The following is an 18461-nucleotide window of genomic DNA, read 5'->3' as shown; positions in this document are numbered from 1 at the left end:
AGTCCTAGATTAACTCCCAGCTTTCGTTCATCAGTCCTTCAGAAGATAATGCTCACCCTTATGAGATTCCATACTCTTGAAAATTCCTGTCTCTCTTTTATTTCTTTCTTTCTCTTCTTTTCTTTTTTTTCCTCCAGGTAGGGTTTCACTCTAGCTCAGGCTGACCTGGAATTCACTATGTAGTTTCAGGGTGGCCCTGAACTCTCAGTGATTCTACCTCTGCCTCCCATGTGCTGGGATTAAAGGCATGCGCCACCACACCAGGCAAAAAATTCCTGTCTTTCTATCCTAACTCTTACCTAATGGCCTATTCTCAATGATCTATTCTACCCCACATCAGCCCTCCTTTGGTAAAATGGTGTGCAGCTTCTCTGCTTGCTACTCTGGCTTAGAGGAGGAACAGGCCTGCTTTCACCACAGCAAACTTTAAGTTTCTACAACCAAGGAAGCTTTTGGCTCTTGAGTGAATGAAAGTGCCCAATATACCTTGAAGTGCTAGGCAACCAGTAAGTAGCAGTTATGCTAGCACATTCTCGGGATGGGCGATAAGTTACTGTGAACTATATAAAATGCAAATAATAAAATGTGCATTTGTATAAAATTACAAGAAGGCGCAAACCAATGCCCTCTTTATTGGTGTTTCAAAGCTTAATTCCTGGCCTTGCTGCAAGGGACAGATCTTGCTAACGTCATGTAAGCAAAATGGAATGGAATTTATTTAATTAACCTGATTTATTCCACATTATAAACACACATCAAAACATCACATTGTACCCAATAAATATATACAATTGTTAACTAAAAATAAAAATATAAAGATATTTACAGCTACAAGAGAAAAATGAGCACTGAGGGGAAGTTAGGTGATAGGTGTATTATTAGGTTTGGTCTGACCAAGGAAGTCAGCTAGCTATCTCTGGGTGTCAGTATGTGCAGAAGAAAATTCATGGGCTTTGAAGTTCAATAGACAAGTGTTCAATTCATCATTCACTTGTTTCAATTCTCAAAGCAAGGCTCCTCTTCTGTTAGCTGGAGTAATCATGCCTACCCTATATGGCTACAGGGAACATTAACTTAGTTAATATATGTAAATATGTCTAGTAAACTACAGGACATTGTTACTGCTAACAAAAATATTAGCCTTCTTCCTTGAAAGTTCTAGAGGCTGGGGAGATGATTCAGTGGGTAAAGTGCTTGGATTGCACAAATGAGGACCCGAGTTCTATCCCCAGTACCAATGTATACTAAGTATATGGTGATACATATCTATAGCCCCAGAGCTTGGTAGATGAAGACAGACAGATCCCTAGATCCCACTGACAGCCAGTCTGTCCTAGTTGATGAGGTCCAGGCCAATGAGATATCCTATCTCAAAAAAAAGGTGAGTAATGTTCCTGAGTATGACACCTTACGTTGTGCTCTGGCATCCACCCTGATGCACACATATGTGCATATGCACCTGTACACACACAAGCATGTGCTTAAGCACACATGCACGTATACACACACATACATACATACATACACATGCATCTAAAAATCCTTAAAAAAAAACAGCTAGCTGACCCATTTATAAAGAAGTCCATCATATTTAAGCCGGGCGTGGTGGCGCACGCCTTTAATCCCAGCACTCGGGAGGCAGAGGTAGGAGGATCGCCGAGAGTTCGAGGCCACCCTGAGACTACATAGTGAATTCCAGGTCAGCCTGAGCCAGAGTGAGACCCTAACTCAAAAAACAAAAAAAAAAAAAAAAAAAAAGAAGTCAATCATATTTAGATTTTATGATCTACAAAGCAATGACAATTTGGGTCAGAACTGTGACTCCTTCACCCTCTGAATAAAGCAATGGTGTTTTAATGAGGGATAAGAGGTAATGCACATTGTAAAAGAGACACAGTAAATCTAATGCCTTACTGGTGTCAAGACAGAAGATACAAGCAAGGCACTGGCACAAGTGTCACACACTTGGGTTTAAGAGTATCTGCAATTAAGAATACCAGGTTCATGCCAGGCGTGGTGGTGCACGCCTTTAATCCCAGCACTCGGGAGGCAGAGGTAGGAGGATCGCCATGAGTTCGAGGCCACCCTGAGACTACATAGTGAATTCCAGGTCAGCCTGAGCCAGAGTGAGACCCTACCTCGAAAAACAAAAAGAAAAGAAAAGAAAAAGAATACCAGGTTCAGTAAGCTGCCCAGAGCAGAAATATAGAATACTATGCAAAAGTTTAATGCCTCGCTGTTATGCAGGCTCCTTCACAGATAAGGAACTACAGGGGACAGAAACATTTAGATTTCATTCATACATCCAATGTTGTCCTACAATGGACTTGAAACCCAGATTTTGTTCAGCAACTAATGAAAAAAAAGTTTCTAAGACATTGTAGGATAGACACAAATTAGGTTGGTCAGGTACGCTCATAGTTTCCATAACAGCTTATTATGAATTCATTATTTTAAAAAAATGTAACATGACTTTTATGTTAAATCCTTGGGAAGCTCAACTTATGCATGTAACAATTCTGTTTCAGATTCAGGACTACTCTCAAGAATATATAATCACACAACCTTCTGTACAAGGGTGTTTTGAATGATTTAACATGTGTCAGAGGCAATAAGCCCATCCCTGAGAGTTGCCAGCCAGAATTGCCCTTGAGATATCTTTCTTTCCTAAATGACTTTTTGTTCTCACCAAGCTCAGTCACTAGCCAAACTGAATAGAGACCAGTGAAAAGAGCTGCCATTCGAGACACTCCACAAACATACACAGAAAAAGAGGAAACAGATGTCAACAGCCGGGCAAAAAGAGCAGCAATGGATTCAAGGCCAGTCACGACTCCTTGGTTATCATCGGGCACTCAAAATTCAGTATCTTCCATGTCATCCTACAAAACCTGTTGACCAGGCTGGAATGGCTTCCTTTAATGTGAATTCTCATGTGTTATTTCTTCAATCTTGCAAACTCAATGGTGGTACCTAAGAACTGGCATTTGTCTCTGTCATTCTGTCTATCCCACAAACATTTGATAGTGAGGTGCTAAAACTGCATCGTTATTGGGGTTTCTTTTAGATACACACTAGGAATCAAATGATGTTTATTATTCCTTTCTTATTATGAAAAGCAACTTTTGTTGACTATAGATTTTTTAATTCATAAAATCATGCCAGTATCCATAATTCTATCACCCAGTGATGGCCACTGTTATTCTCATCTGTTTTTCACTAAATATTATAACTGCACATATTTTCTATGCTATTAGGTCTTCTTCAAAAGCATAATATAATGGTTGCATGTTTTGTCAACAAACAAGTGTGTAGTATTTTAACCATGTCCCTATAATTGTGCTAAAATTTAGTATATGTTTTCAATTTCTCATTGCTATACTAGTATAAATAACCTGTGCAAAAATCTGAAATGCCTCTGTTCAATTTGTTAAGGATAGATTCTCCAAAGTAGTATTACTAAATCAAGGAGCATTAAACATTTAGAAGAATTTTGATTGAGCTTTTTGCTAGCATTGTTTGAAGTGTAAAGTTTTCCTGGGATATCTCAGCTACATCATAAATGAACCACAAATGAACAGACAGCATTGATATGACTATTGAAAGGAAGGAAAAGCACATGAGTTTCTCAAAGCCCAAACCATACTGAAAGTTAACTGGTTTTATTTTACTTCAACAAAAGAAAACGCGTTTTTGTTTTTAGAGGTAGGGTCTTGCCCAGGATGACCTGGAATTTGCTATGTAGTTTCAGAGTAGCCTTGAGCTGACAGTGATCCTCCAACCTCAGCCTCCTAAATACTTGGATTAAAGGTGTGGGCCACTATGCCCAGATGAAAGGAAACTTTTTAAAAGTACTTTATTTATTTGAGAGAGGGAGAGTGAAATAAACAGATGAGAGAGAGTGAGAGTGAGAAAGAGAGAATGGGCACACCTGGGCCTCTAGCCACTGCAGACAAACTCCAGATGCATGCACCGGAACCCCCCCCCCCACCTTTTTTAGGTAGGGTCTCACTATAGTTCAGGCTTACCTGGAATTCACTATGTGGTCTCAGGATGGCCTCAAACTCATGGTGACCCTCCTACCTCTGCCTCCCAAGTGCTGCAATGAAAGGCATGTGCCACCACACTCAGCTTAAATGGAATTATTATTATTTTACTATTACTATTATTATTATTATTATTATTGGTTTTTCAAGGTAGGGTTTCACTCTGGCTCAGGCTGACCTGAATTTCACTATGTAGTCTCAGGGGGGCCTCGAACTCACAGTGATCCTTCTACCTCTGCCTCCCGAGTGCTGGAACTAAAGGCGTGCACCAACCCACGCAGCTCAAAAGGAAAATTTTTGCTATGCCTGTAGCTAGGGTTAATCTGTCTCCTAAAATTGAGAATTCTGGACTAACAGAGCACAGCAGTTTAAGCAAGCCCCTCACTATGCAGCTCCATCATCGATATAGCACAGTGTGATATTCAGGTATAAATGTCAGTGTTTCATTCAAATTTTTCTGAGGTGGTCAGTTTGTACAATATTACCACATGCTAAGAAAGTATGAGAATCAAACATTTACACAGAGCTATGAGATGGTTCTGGTTACAGCTGAACCATGAGGCTGTACTCTTGCACTTTACTGAAAAGACATGTTCCGCTTAATGGCATTGCAGGATAAAGTGCATGAGAGTTTAACATGTTGCAACCCGGCCATATGTTCCCTGGATTTACAAGCTCTTAGGACTATAATCAGCCATTGGGCTCAAAGAAACCTCTCATGATGAATCCTAGAAACGACTGATGCAGCTGCTAAGGGTCTATTTTAATGCACAAAGCAGTTCCTGTTTCTTCCAACCCCCTTCTGTACAATGGGGCAAGCAGGATTCATTTGCTCCTGAGTGCTAAAGGAACTAAGAATATGTAGGCCCAGGAGCCTGAGGAGGTCTCTGCATCTGTTTAAGTTTGGACTTTTCAGTGTATGTTGCCCAACAATTCCACTATTTAATCATATTTCCCATTTACTATAATAAATCCATTATCAGATCAGTTTTGCCTTAACTATGTTGACATTAAGGCACTAAAAAGCTGATTGGTACACAAAGATTGCATTGTCTAAGGTCCTGTAAAATGCTATGTCTCCTAACGAAACTGTTCAATGTGCTTTTACCACCTGTATTTTTACAGATTTGTTCACTGAGCCATTCAACAAATATGAAAACACTTCACATAGAAAAGCAATTGAATGTCCTCTCAGCTCAGAGGTAATCTATAAAAAGGTGAGATACAGAAAACAATGAATTAGAGCTGAATGGCTATAAGGTTGTATCAAATGTAAAAAAAAACAAAAAAAAAACTTGGAATCCAAATGAACAGGCTTTTTGATCTTTACACCTCAAAGTTCCAATCACTAATTTAAGATTACCACAAACTCTAAAAATCTTTTTAAAAAAAATTTGGTTATGTTTATTTATTTATTTGAGTGACAGAGAGGAGGAGGAGAGAGAGAAAGAGAGAGAGAGAGAGAGAGAGAGAGAGAGAGAGAGAGAGAGAGAGAGAATGGGCACACCAGGGCCTCCAGCCACTGCAAACGAACTCCAGACACGTGCGCCCCCTTGTGCATCTGGCTAACGTGGGTCCTGGAGAATCGAGCCTTGAACCAGGGTCCTTAGGCTTCACAGGCAAGTGTTTAACCACTAAGCCATCTCTCCAGTCCTCTAAAAATAATCTTATGAAATGAATGAATGTGTTATTTTGCTTATTTGCTAAATAAACATGAGATGCAAAGATACTTAAAGACTGTTTACAATGATTAAGGCACAGCTCCAAATACAACTGGATTCTGATATTGAGACACTAAACAGAAGAGAGATGTTATTACAGTGAAACCTCAAAAAGTAAAATTACTGGGGATTGCCATTCTTATTTGGAATACATGAAGATATTTCTTGAAAAAAAAAAGAGGCAACTTTATTACCTCTGCTTATATGTAATAGACTAAATTGATCCCCTTTAATAAATAGACAAGAATTATTTATAATCAAGTTCTTCATAATTTAATCATTTCTCCTATAAATCCATTTATACCAAGATACAACTTTACAGTGAAGGAGAATCAGCAAGAAGTCTAGTCCCATGCCCAAATTATTACATTTCAAGTATCATCTATATCAATAATTCCAAGTTTTGAACCTCTCTCTGAACTCTTCTGTGCGACCTCATGTGCACTGTGCTGGCTGTGATTTGAGGAAAAGGGGTAGGGATAGGATAGCAATGGAAGAGGACATGGGAGGAAGAACAGCCAAAGGAAAAAACAGAAGTAGTGGAAAGTGAAGAACAATGGTGAAATAATATGTTGATCGTCACAGGGCTCCAGAAAAAATAATCTAAATCCAGTATTATAGTCAAGTGTCAAAGAGTGGCCAACCACAAAAGATGATTGACCTTCTTTCTCTCATAGGTGCTATAAAGATAGGGGAATTAATGAAATCAATATTTTTTAGTGCTCACCTGCCATAAACTTTAAGTGACTCCTGGCAAGGTAAACCCATACACCTTTCACATAATGATTATAACGTGGGCTCATGGAGCCAGACCTTGGTTAGTATCCTGGATCTTCCATTTCTAGGGTCCAACCACTTTACCTTTCTGTGCCTCAGTTTCTCAGCTGAAAAATGAGAATAGTCTCTACACCACAGGGGTGGTTATAGGATTTTTTCTTTGTTTTTCAAGGTAGGGTCTCACTCTAGGGTGACTATGTGGTCTCAGGCTGGCCTTGAACTCGCAGTAATCCTCCTACCTCAGCCTCCTGAGTGCTGGGATTAAAGGTATGTTCCACTAGGCCCAGTTAGGACTTAGTTTATGTGGCGCAAATAAAAGTCATATAAGTAATATCTATTTTATAAATGTCAGGACTTTGTTTGAAAGGAGAGAAAGGGAAGAGAGAGAGAGAGGAAGGGAGAGAAATGGGCATGTCAGGGCCTCTTGCCATCACAAACAAATTCCAGATGCATGTGCCACTTTGTGCATCTGCTTTACATGGCTACTGGGGAATTGAACCCAGGCTGCCAGGCTTTGCAAATAAGCACCTTTAACAACTTAGCCATCTCTCCATCTCAGTAATAGGTATTATTTGAGGTATTTTTCTCTCCTGAGACATGATTTCTCTATGTTCTCTTGGCTGGCCTTGAACTCCTGGACTCAAATGATCTTCTTGCCTTGGTTTCCTGAATAGTTGGGATGACAAGTGCATGCCATCCTGACTGCTGTAGCTTTTACTACCTGAATTATTACTCTTCAGCCTCGCAGTAAAATAGGACAGGATTTTCCACTTACAGTGCACAAATTTTGACTGTCATTTTCTCCCTTCAAATATGATTTGCTGAGGATGTGAGTTGTGAGAAAACAATTCAGAATTAAGGATTACTTTAAGGCCTAAGCCACTATAGGGGCTTCGTGGGGTAAATCAAGTTTTGTTATATACATACTAAGTTTGTAATGTCTGTATCACTCAACCAGAGATGTGGACTAGGCCATGGGACACAGAAGTATAGAGTTGAGGGGAAACACATGGGCTGGAGATTTCCATTTCAAAGTCATCCACATCCAGAAAACACTGAAAATCATAGTTGTACTGTCTTTCTAGTGATTCAAGTTTGAAATAATCCTTATTACAATAATCTGTCTAGAAATTCAAATTACAATTTAATTCAATTTAAATTGGCTAGTATTCTCTGACTCTTTTTTGCTTTTTAAAATATTTATTTTGACACCTTCATACATGTATATTAAGTATTTTGATCTTACTCATCCCAATTACCATCTTATCCCTCTCTCTTCCCACTAACATCTTTCTTCTCCCAATAATCCACATCTTACTTTTGTGCCTTTTTTTTGTCTCACTTAGTTAAAGTTGGGTCATTTGCATAACCACAGGTGAAAGGTCATTTGCTGAAGAATGAGTAATTTTCCATTGCCCATAGGACTGAAGAACATGAATCCCTCTATTCTAGACAACTATTAGCTGCCATTAGCTTCTGAGAGGCATGGGATATTATGAACTTTCCCTTATCCATGATACAGTACTGACCGGTTCAAACTTGTGTAGGAAACCATAGCTGTTGTGATCTCATGAACATAATGACCATGTCATATATCCAGAAGATAGCATTCCCCATAATGCTTTCAGACATTTAATCTGATCCTCTGACTACATATCAGTTCACTTATCCATTTGACAAATATTGAGTCTATGCAATGGTGTTAAGCACTGGGAATGCAACAATGAACAAAACCAATGAAATCCTTTTCTTTATGAAGATTAAAATTTGATTGGAGATGTGGATATTAGCAGAACAGTCACAGAAATATATGAATTATGATATAATGGAAGAATTTATACTGAGGAAAGTTATTGGCATTAGAGGAAATCACCTAAAGATTTCTAAAGAAAGAAGTTGAGGTGAAGAACAACCATTTTCTAATAACACTTCCAAGAAAGTGTTTGTCAACTTATACATTATTTTTTGTTTGCTTTTGTTTTGGTTTTTGAGTCAAGCTCTCACTCTAGCCCAGGCTGACCTGGAACTGACTCTGAAGGCCCAAGCTAGCCTCATATTCACAGCCCTCCTCCTACCTTAGCCTCCCAAGTGTTGGGACTAAAGGTGTCCACCACCATGCCCAGCCAGCTTGTCCATTGTGAAAATATGGCTTCCATTTTGCTCCTCTATTTGGGTCTCAATAGGGTACATGATGCATAGAGTAAACGTAAACGTATGAACATATACACAATGAGAAGCTACTGAACACTTATTAGAAAGGCCAATTTCCCATACAATGAGAACACAAAAAGCTATAAAAAATGTGAAGCTAGGCATGGTGGTGCACGCCTTAATCCCAACACTCGGGAGACAGAGGTAGGAGGATCAATGTGAATTTGAGGCCATCCTGAAACTACATAGTGAATCCCAGGTCAGCCTGGGCTAGAGCAAGACCCTGCCTTGAAAAACAAAAAAAAAAAAAAAAGAAAAAGAAGGAAGAAACAAGAACTCTTGCTGGTTGCTGCTTGGAATGCAAACTTATTCTACCACTTTGGAAGGCAGTTTGACAGTTTCTGTAAAATTAAACAATAATATTCTCACCATACGATTCAACAATTGTGATCTTCGATATTTACATAAATCAACTGAAAAGCTATGCCCATACAAAATTATGCACACAAATGTTTACAGAAGCTTTATTCAAAATTTCCAGAACATGGAAGAAGCCAAGATATCCTTCAGTCATAGGTGAATGGATAAATTGTGGTACATACAGGAAATAGAATATTCAATGCATATGGTTTGTATCTTAAACATCCCTTAAACAATCATGTGTTGAGGGACTAGACCTTAGCTAATGGTGTGCCACTGGGATGTGGTAGACACTTTCTGAGTTAGTACCTAGGAGGAAATAGGCCAGTGCAGACATACCCATCAAGGCTATATTGAGACCCCAAACCCTTCCTCTCTTTCCATTTGTTTCCTGGACGCTATCAGGTGGGAAGCGTTCTTCTGCCATTCTACATGTTTCCATCTTGATGTACGGCCTCACCACAAGTCCAGAAGCCATGAGGCCAAGTGACCATGGACTGAAACTTCTCAATCTATGGGCCAAAATAAACCTCTGCTCCTTTATTTTTCTCTGGTATTTTGTTACAGTGACAGAATGCTAACATAAGAACTAAAATGAAATGAGCTATCGAGCCATTAAAAGACACAGAGGAACCTTAAATGCATGTTACTAAGTGAAAGAAGCCCACCTGAAAAGTTACTGTGATTCCAAATAGATGACACTCGGGAAAAGACATTACCATGGAGACAATAAAAGACTCAGTGGTTGCCAGGGACTAGAAGGATTTTTGGCACAGTAAAACGATTCTGTATGATTCTCTAATGGTTGATACCTGTTGTTAACATTTGCCAAGAAATATAGGCTTTATGCACAAAGTAACATCCACTCTTCCTCTGACTTGACTTAAATGTCACCTGCACTGTGAAGCTCTGGCAAATCCCCTAGGCAAGGCCATTTCTCTTCTCCTACAGCACTCGCACATAATACGTAGAATCCACTAACATTATTTAACACTAATCTCCACTATAATGTGAACTTAAAAAACAGTCATGGCTTACTGACTTTTATATTCCCAGCATCTAAGAAACAACAGGCATATAATAAATTTTGAATGAATGGAAATATAAAGACCTAAATCCTAAGAACAGAGCTCAATTTGAAGCTGCTTATACCATTTTATCTGTAGAAACTTCTGAATGAGCCATTTGCTTATTTGTTCATGCTTTGAAAAAAACAACTGGCCAGATGTTTAGGAAGTATGACAATGTGCCAATGAGCAGAAGAAAGACAACACAATGTACTTATCCTATGCCTATAAATGTGTGTTTTCACTGGGTGTGGTAGTACATGGCTTTAATCCCAGCACTCAGGAGGCAGAGGTAAGAGGATCATCATGAGGTTGAGGACAGCTTGAGACTATATAGTGAATTCTAGGCCAGCTTGGGCTAGAGTAAGACCCTACTCACCGACCCCTCCAAAAAATGTGTGCTTTGAGCCGGGCGTGGTGGCGCACGCCTTTAATCCCAGCACTCGGGAGGCAGAGGTAGGAGGATCGCTGTGAGTTCAAGGCCACCCTGGGACTACAGAGTTAATTCCAGGTCAGCCTGGACCAGAGTGAGACCCTACCTCGAAAAACCAAAAAAAACCAAAAAAAAAAAAAAAAAGTGTGCTTTGAAGGTCCATTCTCAATTGCAGAGTTATCTTCTCTTTATCACTTTCTGAGAAATGTAACAGATTTAACAAAGGAGAAAATAGTAAATGAAGACAAAGTCAAAATAATTCAGCCAATAAATACTTTAATCAGAACCAAGGTCTATAACTGTACACAGCGTTAATTGTGCTGGTCTATGCCTTCTGCTATAGCCCAAGTCTGGGGATAACCAACTACATTTAACCCACATTTGGAAAGAAGGCCACTTAGAATGTCACCCATCAGTATCCATCTTCACAGAAGACACCAATCTGGAGCCACACTCTCAATGTTAACACCTCCTCTTAGGGAAGAGTTAATATAGTAACACAAATACAGAAACAACTTTGAAGCATCCTGCTGTTCTTCAATCAGCAGGTCCTTTGGACACCACTGGTTCTGTAAACACAATTTTGTCAAAATACATTAGGAACACAAAGAAAGGAGGAAGAAAGAGTAAAAAGGTTGGCAGAATTTAGCTCACAGATTTTCAGTTCTTAGATTTGAAGCCTCTTGAGCTGCTCATATGTGATAAAAAACTGAGTTGTGAGTCATGGAATATCTCTGTGTTGATTCAGAAAGCTAAGCCCACTTCCAAAATTATGCATTACATTCTCTTAAATTAGCACAGTTTGACATTCTAAGGGGTGTTGGCTTAAAAGGCTTTAAAAAAAACCTGTCAAGCCGGGCGTGGTGGCACATGCCTTTAATCCCAGCACTCGGGAGGCAGAGGTAGGAGGATTGCCATGAGTTCAAGGCCACCCTGAGATGACAGATTTAATTCCAGGTCAGCCTGGACCAGAGTGAGACCCTACCTCGAAAAAAAAAAAAAAACTGTCAAATCATACATGTATTGAGTGCCTACTATGTGCCCATTATAATCAATGGCTCTTAGCAATGGAGACACATTGAAACTATAATAACCTTCACAAGCAATCAGAACACACAGGTACATACATGCATGCACATAGTCACACACATGTGCATACATACAAATGCACACACACACGAACATAAATGACAACATGCAACTCAATGCTTGAGAAGCTCATGTATACAGTGTCAATGAGCTATTTTCTGTTTAGCCTATAGATTCCAGAAGGGCAAGGAATTACTTTTCAACCCCGTCAAGCTCACTCTCGTACATATAGCACCACGCACAGTGTCTAGTAGCTAGGAAGCACTCACACATTGCTCAAGGAGTCCTACTTGGCTGTGGATTCTTTCAGTCTATGAATATTCCTGTACTGTTAGTATGCCCCATTTATTTTGGTCCTATAGTTAAGTGTAAAAAATGCAGATTCATGTCAGCATGTACTTTCCTGTGGGCATCTCCCATCAGTATTTCTATGGTCCCTTTTTTTGGTGGGGGGAAGGGTGAGGTAGGGTCTCACTCTGGCCCAGGCTGACCTGGAATTCATTCTGTAGTCTCAGGATGCCTCAAACTCTTGGCAATCCTCCTACCTCTGCCTCCCAAGTGCTGGGATTAAAGGCGTGCGCCACCATGCCTGGCTCTTAATGGCCCTTTTAAGACTGGCTGTGTTTGACATTTTGTTTTAAAGAGGAAAAGAAAGGCTGGAGAGATGACTTAGTGATTAAGTGCTTGCCTGTGAAGCCTAAGGACCCCAGTTGGAGACCTGATTCCCCAGGACCCATGTTAGCCAGATGCACAAGGGGGTGCACGCATCTGGAGTTCGTTTGCAGTGGCTGGGAGCCCTGGCACGCCCATTCTCTATCTATCTATCTATCTATCTATCTATCTATCTATCTATCTATCTATCTCTATTTGCCTCTTTCACTCTCAAATAAGTAAATAAAAATTAAAAGAATGTTTTTTTAAAAAAAGAGGAAAAGAAGAACATATGACACATTTTTTTTACCCACTTGAATTTCTATTGTCCTCCAAATGAAAGTTGTTTCATCCACAATGACAATCACTTAATAACCAAATTTTTCTCTACATAGGCAAGAATTACCTGGGATCTTAAAGCATTTGCTTCCATTCTCAATTTCTAAAAGGATACAATGATGTTCCAGGGTCCAAGTCGAAGCCAGTTTGGCCAAAATCCTTTATAGAGTGCAAAAAAGCCCTCATGTTTCCACATCTGAGGGAAAGACATAACCAAAATCAGAGTGAATTTCCCTTTCTTTTTAATATATGTATTTGCAAAGGGAGAGAGAGAATGAATAGGCATGCCAGGGCCTCCAGCCAATGTGACAAAGGCCTCCCCAGCAACTATGGCTCCATTATAGTCTTTTAATGCTAAAGCCACACTTTGTAATTTAAATCTATCAACCAATAATTCATCAAATACTTACTGAGCTATATCCAACATACATTCTTAATGCTAGAAATACCATCATAAAGAAGGCAGAGTGTTTGTGGTATCCAGCCTCTGAAATGGCCCCTAATGAACACCACTTCTAGTTATCCATGCCCTTGTGTATCCTTCACACTACAGTATATTAGGACTGTGTGTCACTAACAGAATTTGACAGTAATTAACACTGCTGGGTTACAGTATATATTTGATATATAGTAAGATGTCTACCTCATTTTCTCTTGGATTATTATTATTCACTGTGCCATATCATGGAGGGGCCTACATGTTAAAGAACTTAGGCATTCTTCAAATAGCCATATGAGTGATTTTTAAAAATTTATTTATTTGCAAAGAGGGAAGGAGGGAAGGAGAGAGAATGGTCACATGCTTCTACCCATGAATCTTCAGCAGATTCTGAAGGTCTTAAACCAAAACGCATGTTGTAAAATGTGAAAATCACTAATTAAAAGTTAGGACGTGGGCTGGAGAGGTGGCTTAGCGGTTAATCACTTTCCTGTGAAGCCTAAGGTTCCCAGTTCGAGGCTCGATTCCCCAGGACTCACGTTAGCCAGATACACAAGGGGGCGCACACATCTGGAGTTCGTTTGCAGTGGCTGGAAGCCCTGGTGCGCCCATTCTCTCTCTCTCTCTCTCTCTCTCTCTCTCTCTCTCTGCCTCTTTCTCTCTCTGTCTGTTGCTCTCAAATAAATAAATAAAATAACTAAACAAAAAGATAGGACACAAATAACCTAGAATCATACTTAAATGATGACTTCAGAAACATAATCCAGTCCTATTGTTTCTTACTTGAATTATAACAACAAACTCTTTTTGATTTTTTTTAAATTTTTTTGTTCATTTTTATTTATTTATTTGAGAGTGGAAGAGAGAGAAAGAGGCAGAGAGAGAGAGAGAGAAAATGGGCGCGCCAGAGCCTTCCCGCCACTGCAAACGAACTCTAGACACGTGCACCGCCTTGTGCATCTGGCTAACGTGGGTCCTGGGGAATCAAGCCTCGATTTTGGGTCCTGAGGCTTCACAGGCAAGCGCTTAACCGCTAAGCCATCTCTCCGGCCCATAACAACAAACTCTTAATTGGTCTAAAAGTTCCACCTAGGGCCAGGCATGGTGGTACATGCCTTTAATCCCAGAACTTTGGAGGCAGAGGTAGGACCGCCATGAGTTCAAGGAGGCCACCCTGAGACTACATAGTGAATTCCAGGTCAGCTTGGACTAGAGTGAAACCCTACCTAAAAATAATAATAATAAAGCTCCACCTAGAAGCTAAACAATATTACAGAATTATAAGTCAGATAATGTCATATTGCTATCCCTATTTAAAGCTCTTGAATGGTTTTCTGATAGATTTATTTCTAATTACAAATTCTTTGCAATTACCAACAAAATCCTACCTAATTCAAGCCCCACCCTCCTCTCCAGTTTCACTTCCTTTGGATTTCTCTTTCATTCACCACATAATCCTACTTTTTAACTCTTGAATATGTCCAATTCATCCCAATTCAGGCTGCTTGTAGTGGGTTCCCTCTTTAACAAATTACTTTCTCCAGGTTCTTCACATGGCCACCTGTTCCTCGTGATTCAAATTCCTCACAGGCTTTTCCTGACCATCCTAGCTAAAGGAGTTTCCCTGTCAGCAAGTTGCTATATCAATATGTTGTTATATTCTTCATAGTATTTACTTCTATCTGAAATTAAACTATTTACTGTCTGCCCCTTTCTTTTTAAAAAATGTTTTATTTTCATTTATTTATTTCAGAGAGAGAGGGAGAGAGAGAGAGAGAGAGAGAGAGAGATGGAGAGAAGCAGATACAGATAGAAAGAATGAGAGAATGGGCGTGCCAGGCCCTCCAGCTACTGCAAACAAACTCCAGATACATGTGCCACCTTGTGCATCTGGCTATGTGGGTCCTGGGGAATCGAACCGTGGTCCTTTGACTTTGCAGGAAAGTGCCTTAACCGCTAAGCCATTTCTCCAGCCCTGTCCCTTTCAACTAAACTTTAATGTAAAAGATAGCAGGGGTGGTGTAGTGGCACACACCTGTAATCTCAACACTCGGGAGGCAGAGGGAAGAAAATCACCAGGAGCAGGAACTATGTTTGCTTTGTTCATTATTATATCCCTACCCCCTTCATGGTACCTGGCACATTCAAGTTTCCAATAAATATTTGCTGAATATAAATTCCCCAGGACCCATGTAAGCCAGAGGCACATGCATCTGGAGTTCATTTGCAGCAGCTGCATGCCCTGGTGTGTCCATTTTTTTTTTTCTCTCTCTCTCTTGTTCTCTTTCTCTTAAATAAATAAAAATAAATTAAAATTCTTTTGTTTATTTATTTATTTGAGAGCGACAGACACAGAAAGAAAGACAGATAGAGGGAGAGAGAGAGAATGGGCGTGCCAGGGCTTCCAGCCACTGCAAATGAACTCCAGACGTGTGCATCCCCTTGTGCATCTGGCTAACATGGGTCTTGGGGAATTTAGCCTTGAACCGGGGTTCTTAGGCTTCACAGGCAAGCGCTTAACCGCTAAGCCATCTCTCTAGCCCAAAATAAATTTAAAAATAACAAAAGAATACTGGCTTAAGGGCTGGAGAGATGGCTTAGCGATTAAGGCATTTGCCTGCAAATCCCAAGGAACCATGTTCAACTCTCCAGGTCTCAAATAAGCCAGATGCACAAGGCGACACAAGGTCACATATGCACACAAGGTGGTGCACACATCTAGAGTTGGACTGCAGTGGATGGAGGCCATGGTGTACCAATTATCTTTCTCATAAAAAAATAACAAAAATATAAATACTGAATTAAGCCAAAAGGTCTGTGTTTATTCCTGCATTCCTACTTACTAGCTGTGAAACTCTGAAGTAAATTCCTTAGTGCTTCAGTATCTACCTCATGAGGTAATGATGAAAATTAAATGAATATAACCTAATGAATTTTATGTCTCATTAGAACAGCTCCTGAAACACAATAAAGCATTCAACAGGTTTTATTATTATTCAATTTATTAACAACTTCAGGGAACCCATTTCAAACTGCCCACTTGGTCTACAATTTCTAACCATGAATTTCTGAATTTTTCTCTTACCAGGCTATACTGATTATCTGTTTCTATACTGCCAGTACTTGTACAATAGCTATTATTTCCCTGTAGGTAAAATGCTACCTGATAGATAACAAATAGTTGTTCAATGAAACTGATAACAGCAGAGAAATAATATGGCACCATCATATTGTTAGCCCCAAATTTGTTTTATAGACATAATGTCACCAATACTCATGTTTACATCTATGATCTTCAAGGCTAAAAGAAAGATTCAAAGCAAAGTGAACAACCATGAATTTAAATCAAGTATTAGGGTTTGGGTTGTTTTTCGTTTGTTAGGTTTTTTGTTTGTTTGTTTTTTGAGGTAGAGTCGCATTTTAGCCCAGGCTGACCTAGAACTCACTCACTAGTCCGAGACTAGCCTAGAATTCATATTGATCCTCCCACCTCTGCCTCCTGAATGCTGGGTTTAAAGGCATGTACCACCACACCCAGCTTGGGTTTTGGTTTTTAAGTACCAGGCTTTCTATTATAAGGTCTCTGTCTCATTTGAAGTGGGCAAATGTGGAATATAATAATCTTTCTATCAATAATTCTGCATAGTACTATTCATAGAAATATTCTTGAGCACCCAAAATGGGATAATATTAAGGACAACTATATGTATCAGTAAATTCCCAAGGAGATAATTATTTACCTTGAAATGTCCTTCAAAGGCTACTAAAAATATAGATTTTTTTTTTCAAATTCATTTTCTTTTCTTTTCTTTTTTTTTGTTTTTTTTTTTTTTGAGGTGGGGTCTCACTCTCTAGCCCAGGCTGACCTGGAATTCACACTGTTGTCTCAGGGTGGCCTCCAACTCACAATGCTCCTCCTACCTCTGCCTCCTGAGTGCTGGGATTAAAGGTGTGCGCCTCCACGCCCAGCTAATTTTTTCAAATTCAGAATGTTATGTAGCAACAGGAATAAAGACTGAGAAAGGTTTCACACATCAAAGAACATTAAAATGTAACCCAAATTCACAGCGTGCATACCTTTAAAATGCCATCCAAAGTACCTTTGTAGAGGTCCACATGTCCCACAATTGCCCTCTGATTCATCATGCGAGTTCTTACCACATCAACTGGATTGGAAGCCAGAGCCCCAGCCAAGCCGCATGTAAAGCTAGAACTAAAGATAGAAACTAATTTAAGAAGACAGATTGGCCCACTTCACCACCTGCCCACTTAAATACAAATTAGAAAAAAAAATGCAGGCTATCAGATTAAATCTCACATTGTTTCATTACAATATAAGGAGAAAGGAAATATTCTAATGAAATGTAATGCAAAGGTTGCCCTTTCAGTTTTCAACCTAAAATTCAGCCTCTATTTATTTTATTTTCAAGGTGGGGCTTCACTCTAGCCAGGCTGACCTGAAATTCACTATGTAGTCTCAGGGTGGCCTAGAACTCATGGTGATCCTCCTACCTCTGCCTCCCAAGTGCTGGGAACAAAGGTGTGCACCACTACACCTGGCTTCAGCCTCTTTTTAAAACAGAACCGTTCATAAACCCAACATCCTTAAGTAGGAAAATATAATAAAGGTTACAAGACAAAGGAAATGTAAGAAAAGAGAGTAATAGTCCTTAGTCAAAAACTGTATTGCTGGGCTGGAGGGATGGCTTAGCAGTTAAGGCGTTTGCCTGCAAAGCCAAAGGACCCAGGTTTGATTCTCCAGTATCCATGTTAGCCAGATGCACAAGGGGGCACATGCATCTGGAGTTTGCTTGCTATCGTTGGAGGCCCTGGCATGCCCATTCTCTCACACACTCTCTCTCCCTCTTACTCTGTCAAATAGATAAATAAATAAAAATAAAATATTTAAAAAACTGTTTTTTTTCAGAAACTATAAAACTTCACCCTTTTATCTGATTCTCATCAAGAAATTTTGCCTTCTGATAAAGAAAGGAAAATAATAGATGTGCATACTAGAAGTATGGATTGTGTATGAATAAATGCCAATCCTGCAGACACCTGGGAGGCTGCTGTATGGCACACTACTCCCAAGTACCCAAGTGCCATAGTATCTGAGATCTCGGTAAAGTAGAAAACATCTTAAGAAACAGGGAAGGGAATAATTGTAGGTAATGAGGGAGGAAATGATTAATATAAATATGAGCAAAGTACATAATACACATGTATGAAAATGTCACAATGAATCCCATAATCTTTTTTTTTTTTTTTGTTTTTTTGAGGTAGGGTCTCACTCTGGCTCAGGCTGACCTGGAATTCACTATGTAGTCT

At 39.5% G+C, this 18461-nt stretch overlaps 1 protein-coding gene across 7 annotated transcripts in view; it reads right to left on the bottom strand.

The window, feature by feature from the left end:
- Nucleotides 1-10874: 10874 nt before the first annotated feature.
- Nucleotides 10875-18461, bottom strand: part of Slc25a14 (solute carrier family 25 member 14) — a 44870-nt gene continuing 37283 nt past the window's right edge. For all 7 annotated transcript variants that reach the window (XM_012947842.2, XM_045140479.1, XM_045140476.1 and 4 more), the window contains 3 exons: nt 17211-17346; nt 12810-12890; nt 10875-11324 (listed from right to left, as the gene is read on the bottom strand). In XM_012947842.2, the coding sequence (XP_012803296.1) occupies nt 11283-11324; nt 12810-12890; nt 17211-17346 (259 nt within the window). In that variant the 3' untranslated portion in view covers nt 10875-11282. The remainder of the gene's footprint in view (nt 11325-12809; nt 12891-17210; nt 17347-18461) is intronic.

The sequence above is a fragment of the Jaculus jaculus genome, chromosome X, assembly GCF_020740685.1.
Source record: "Jaculus jaculus isolate mJacJac1 chromosome X, mJacJac1.mat.Y.cur, whole genome shotgun sequence".
NCBI classification, from domain to species: domain Eukaryota; kingdom Metazoa; phylum Chordata; class Mammalia; order Rodentia; family Dipodidae; genus Jaculus; species Jaculus jaculus.
The sequence above is the reverse complement of the archived record's forward strand: the minus strand, read 5'-3'. Positions and strand labels throughout refer to the sequence as shown.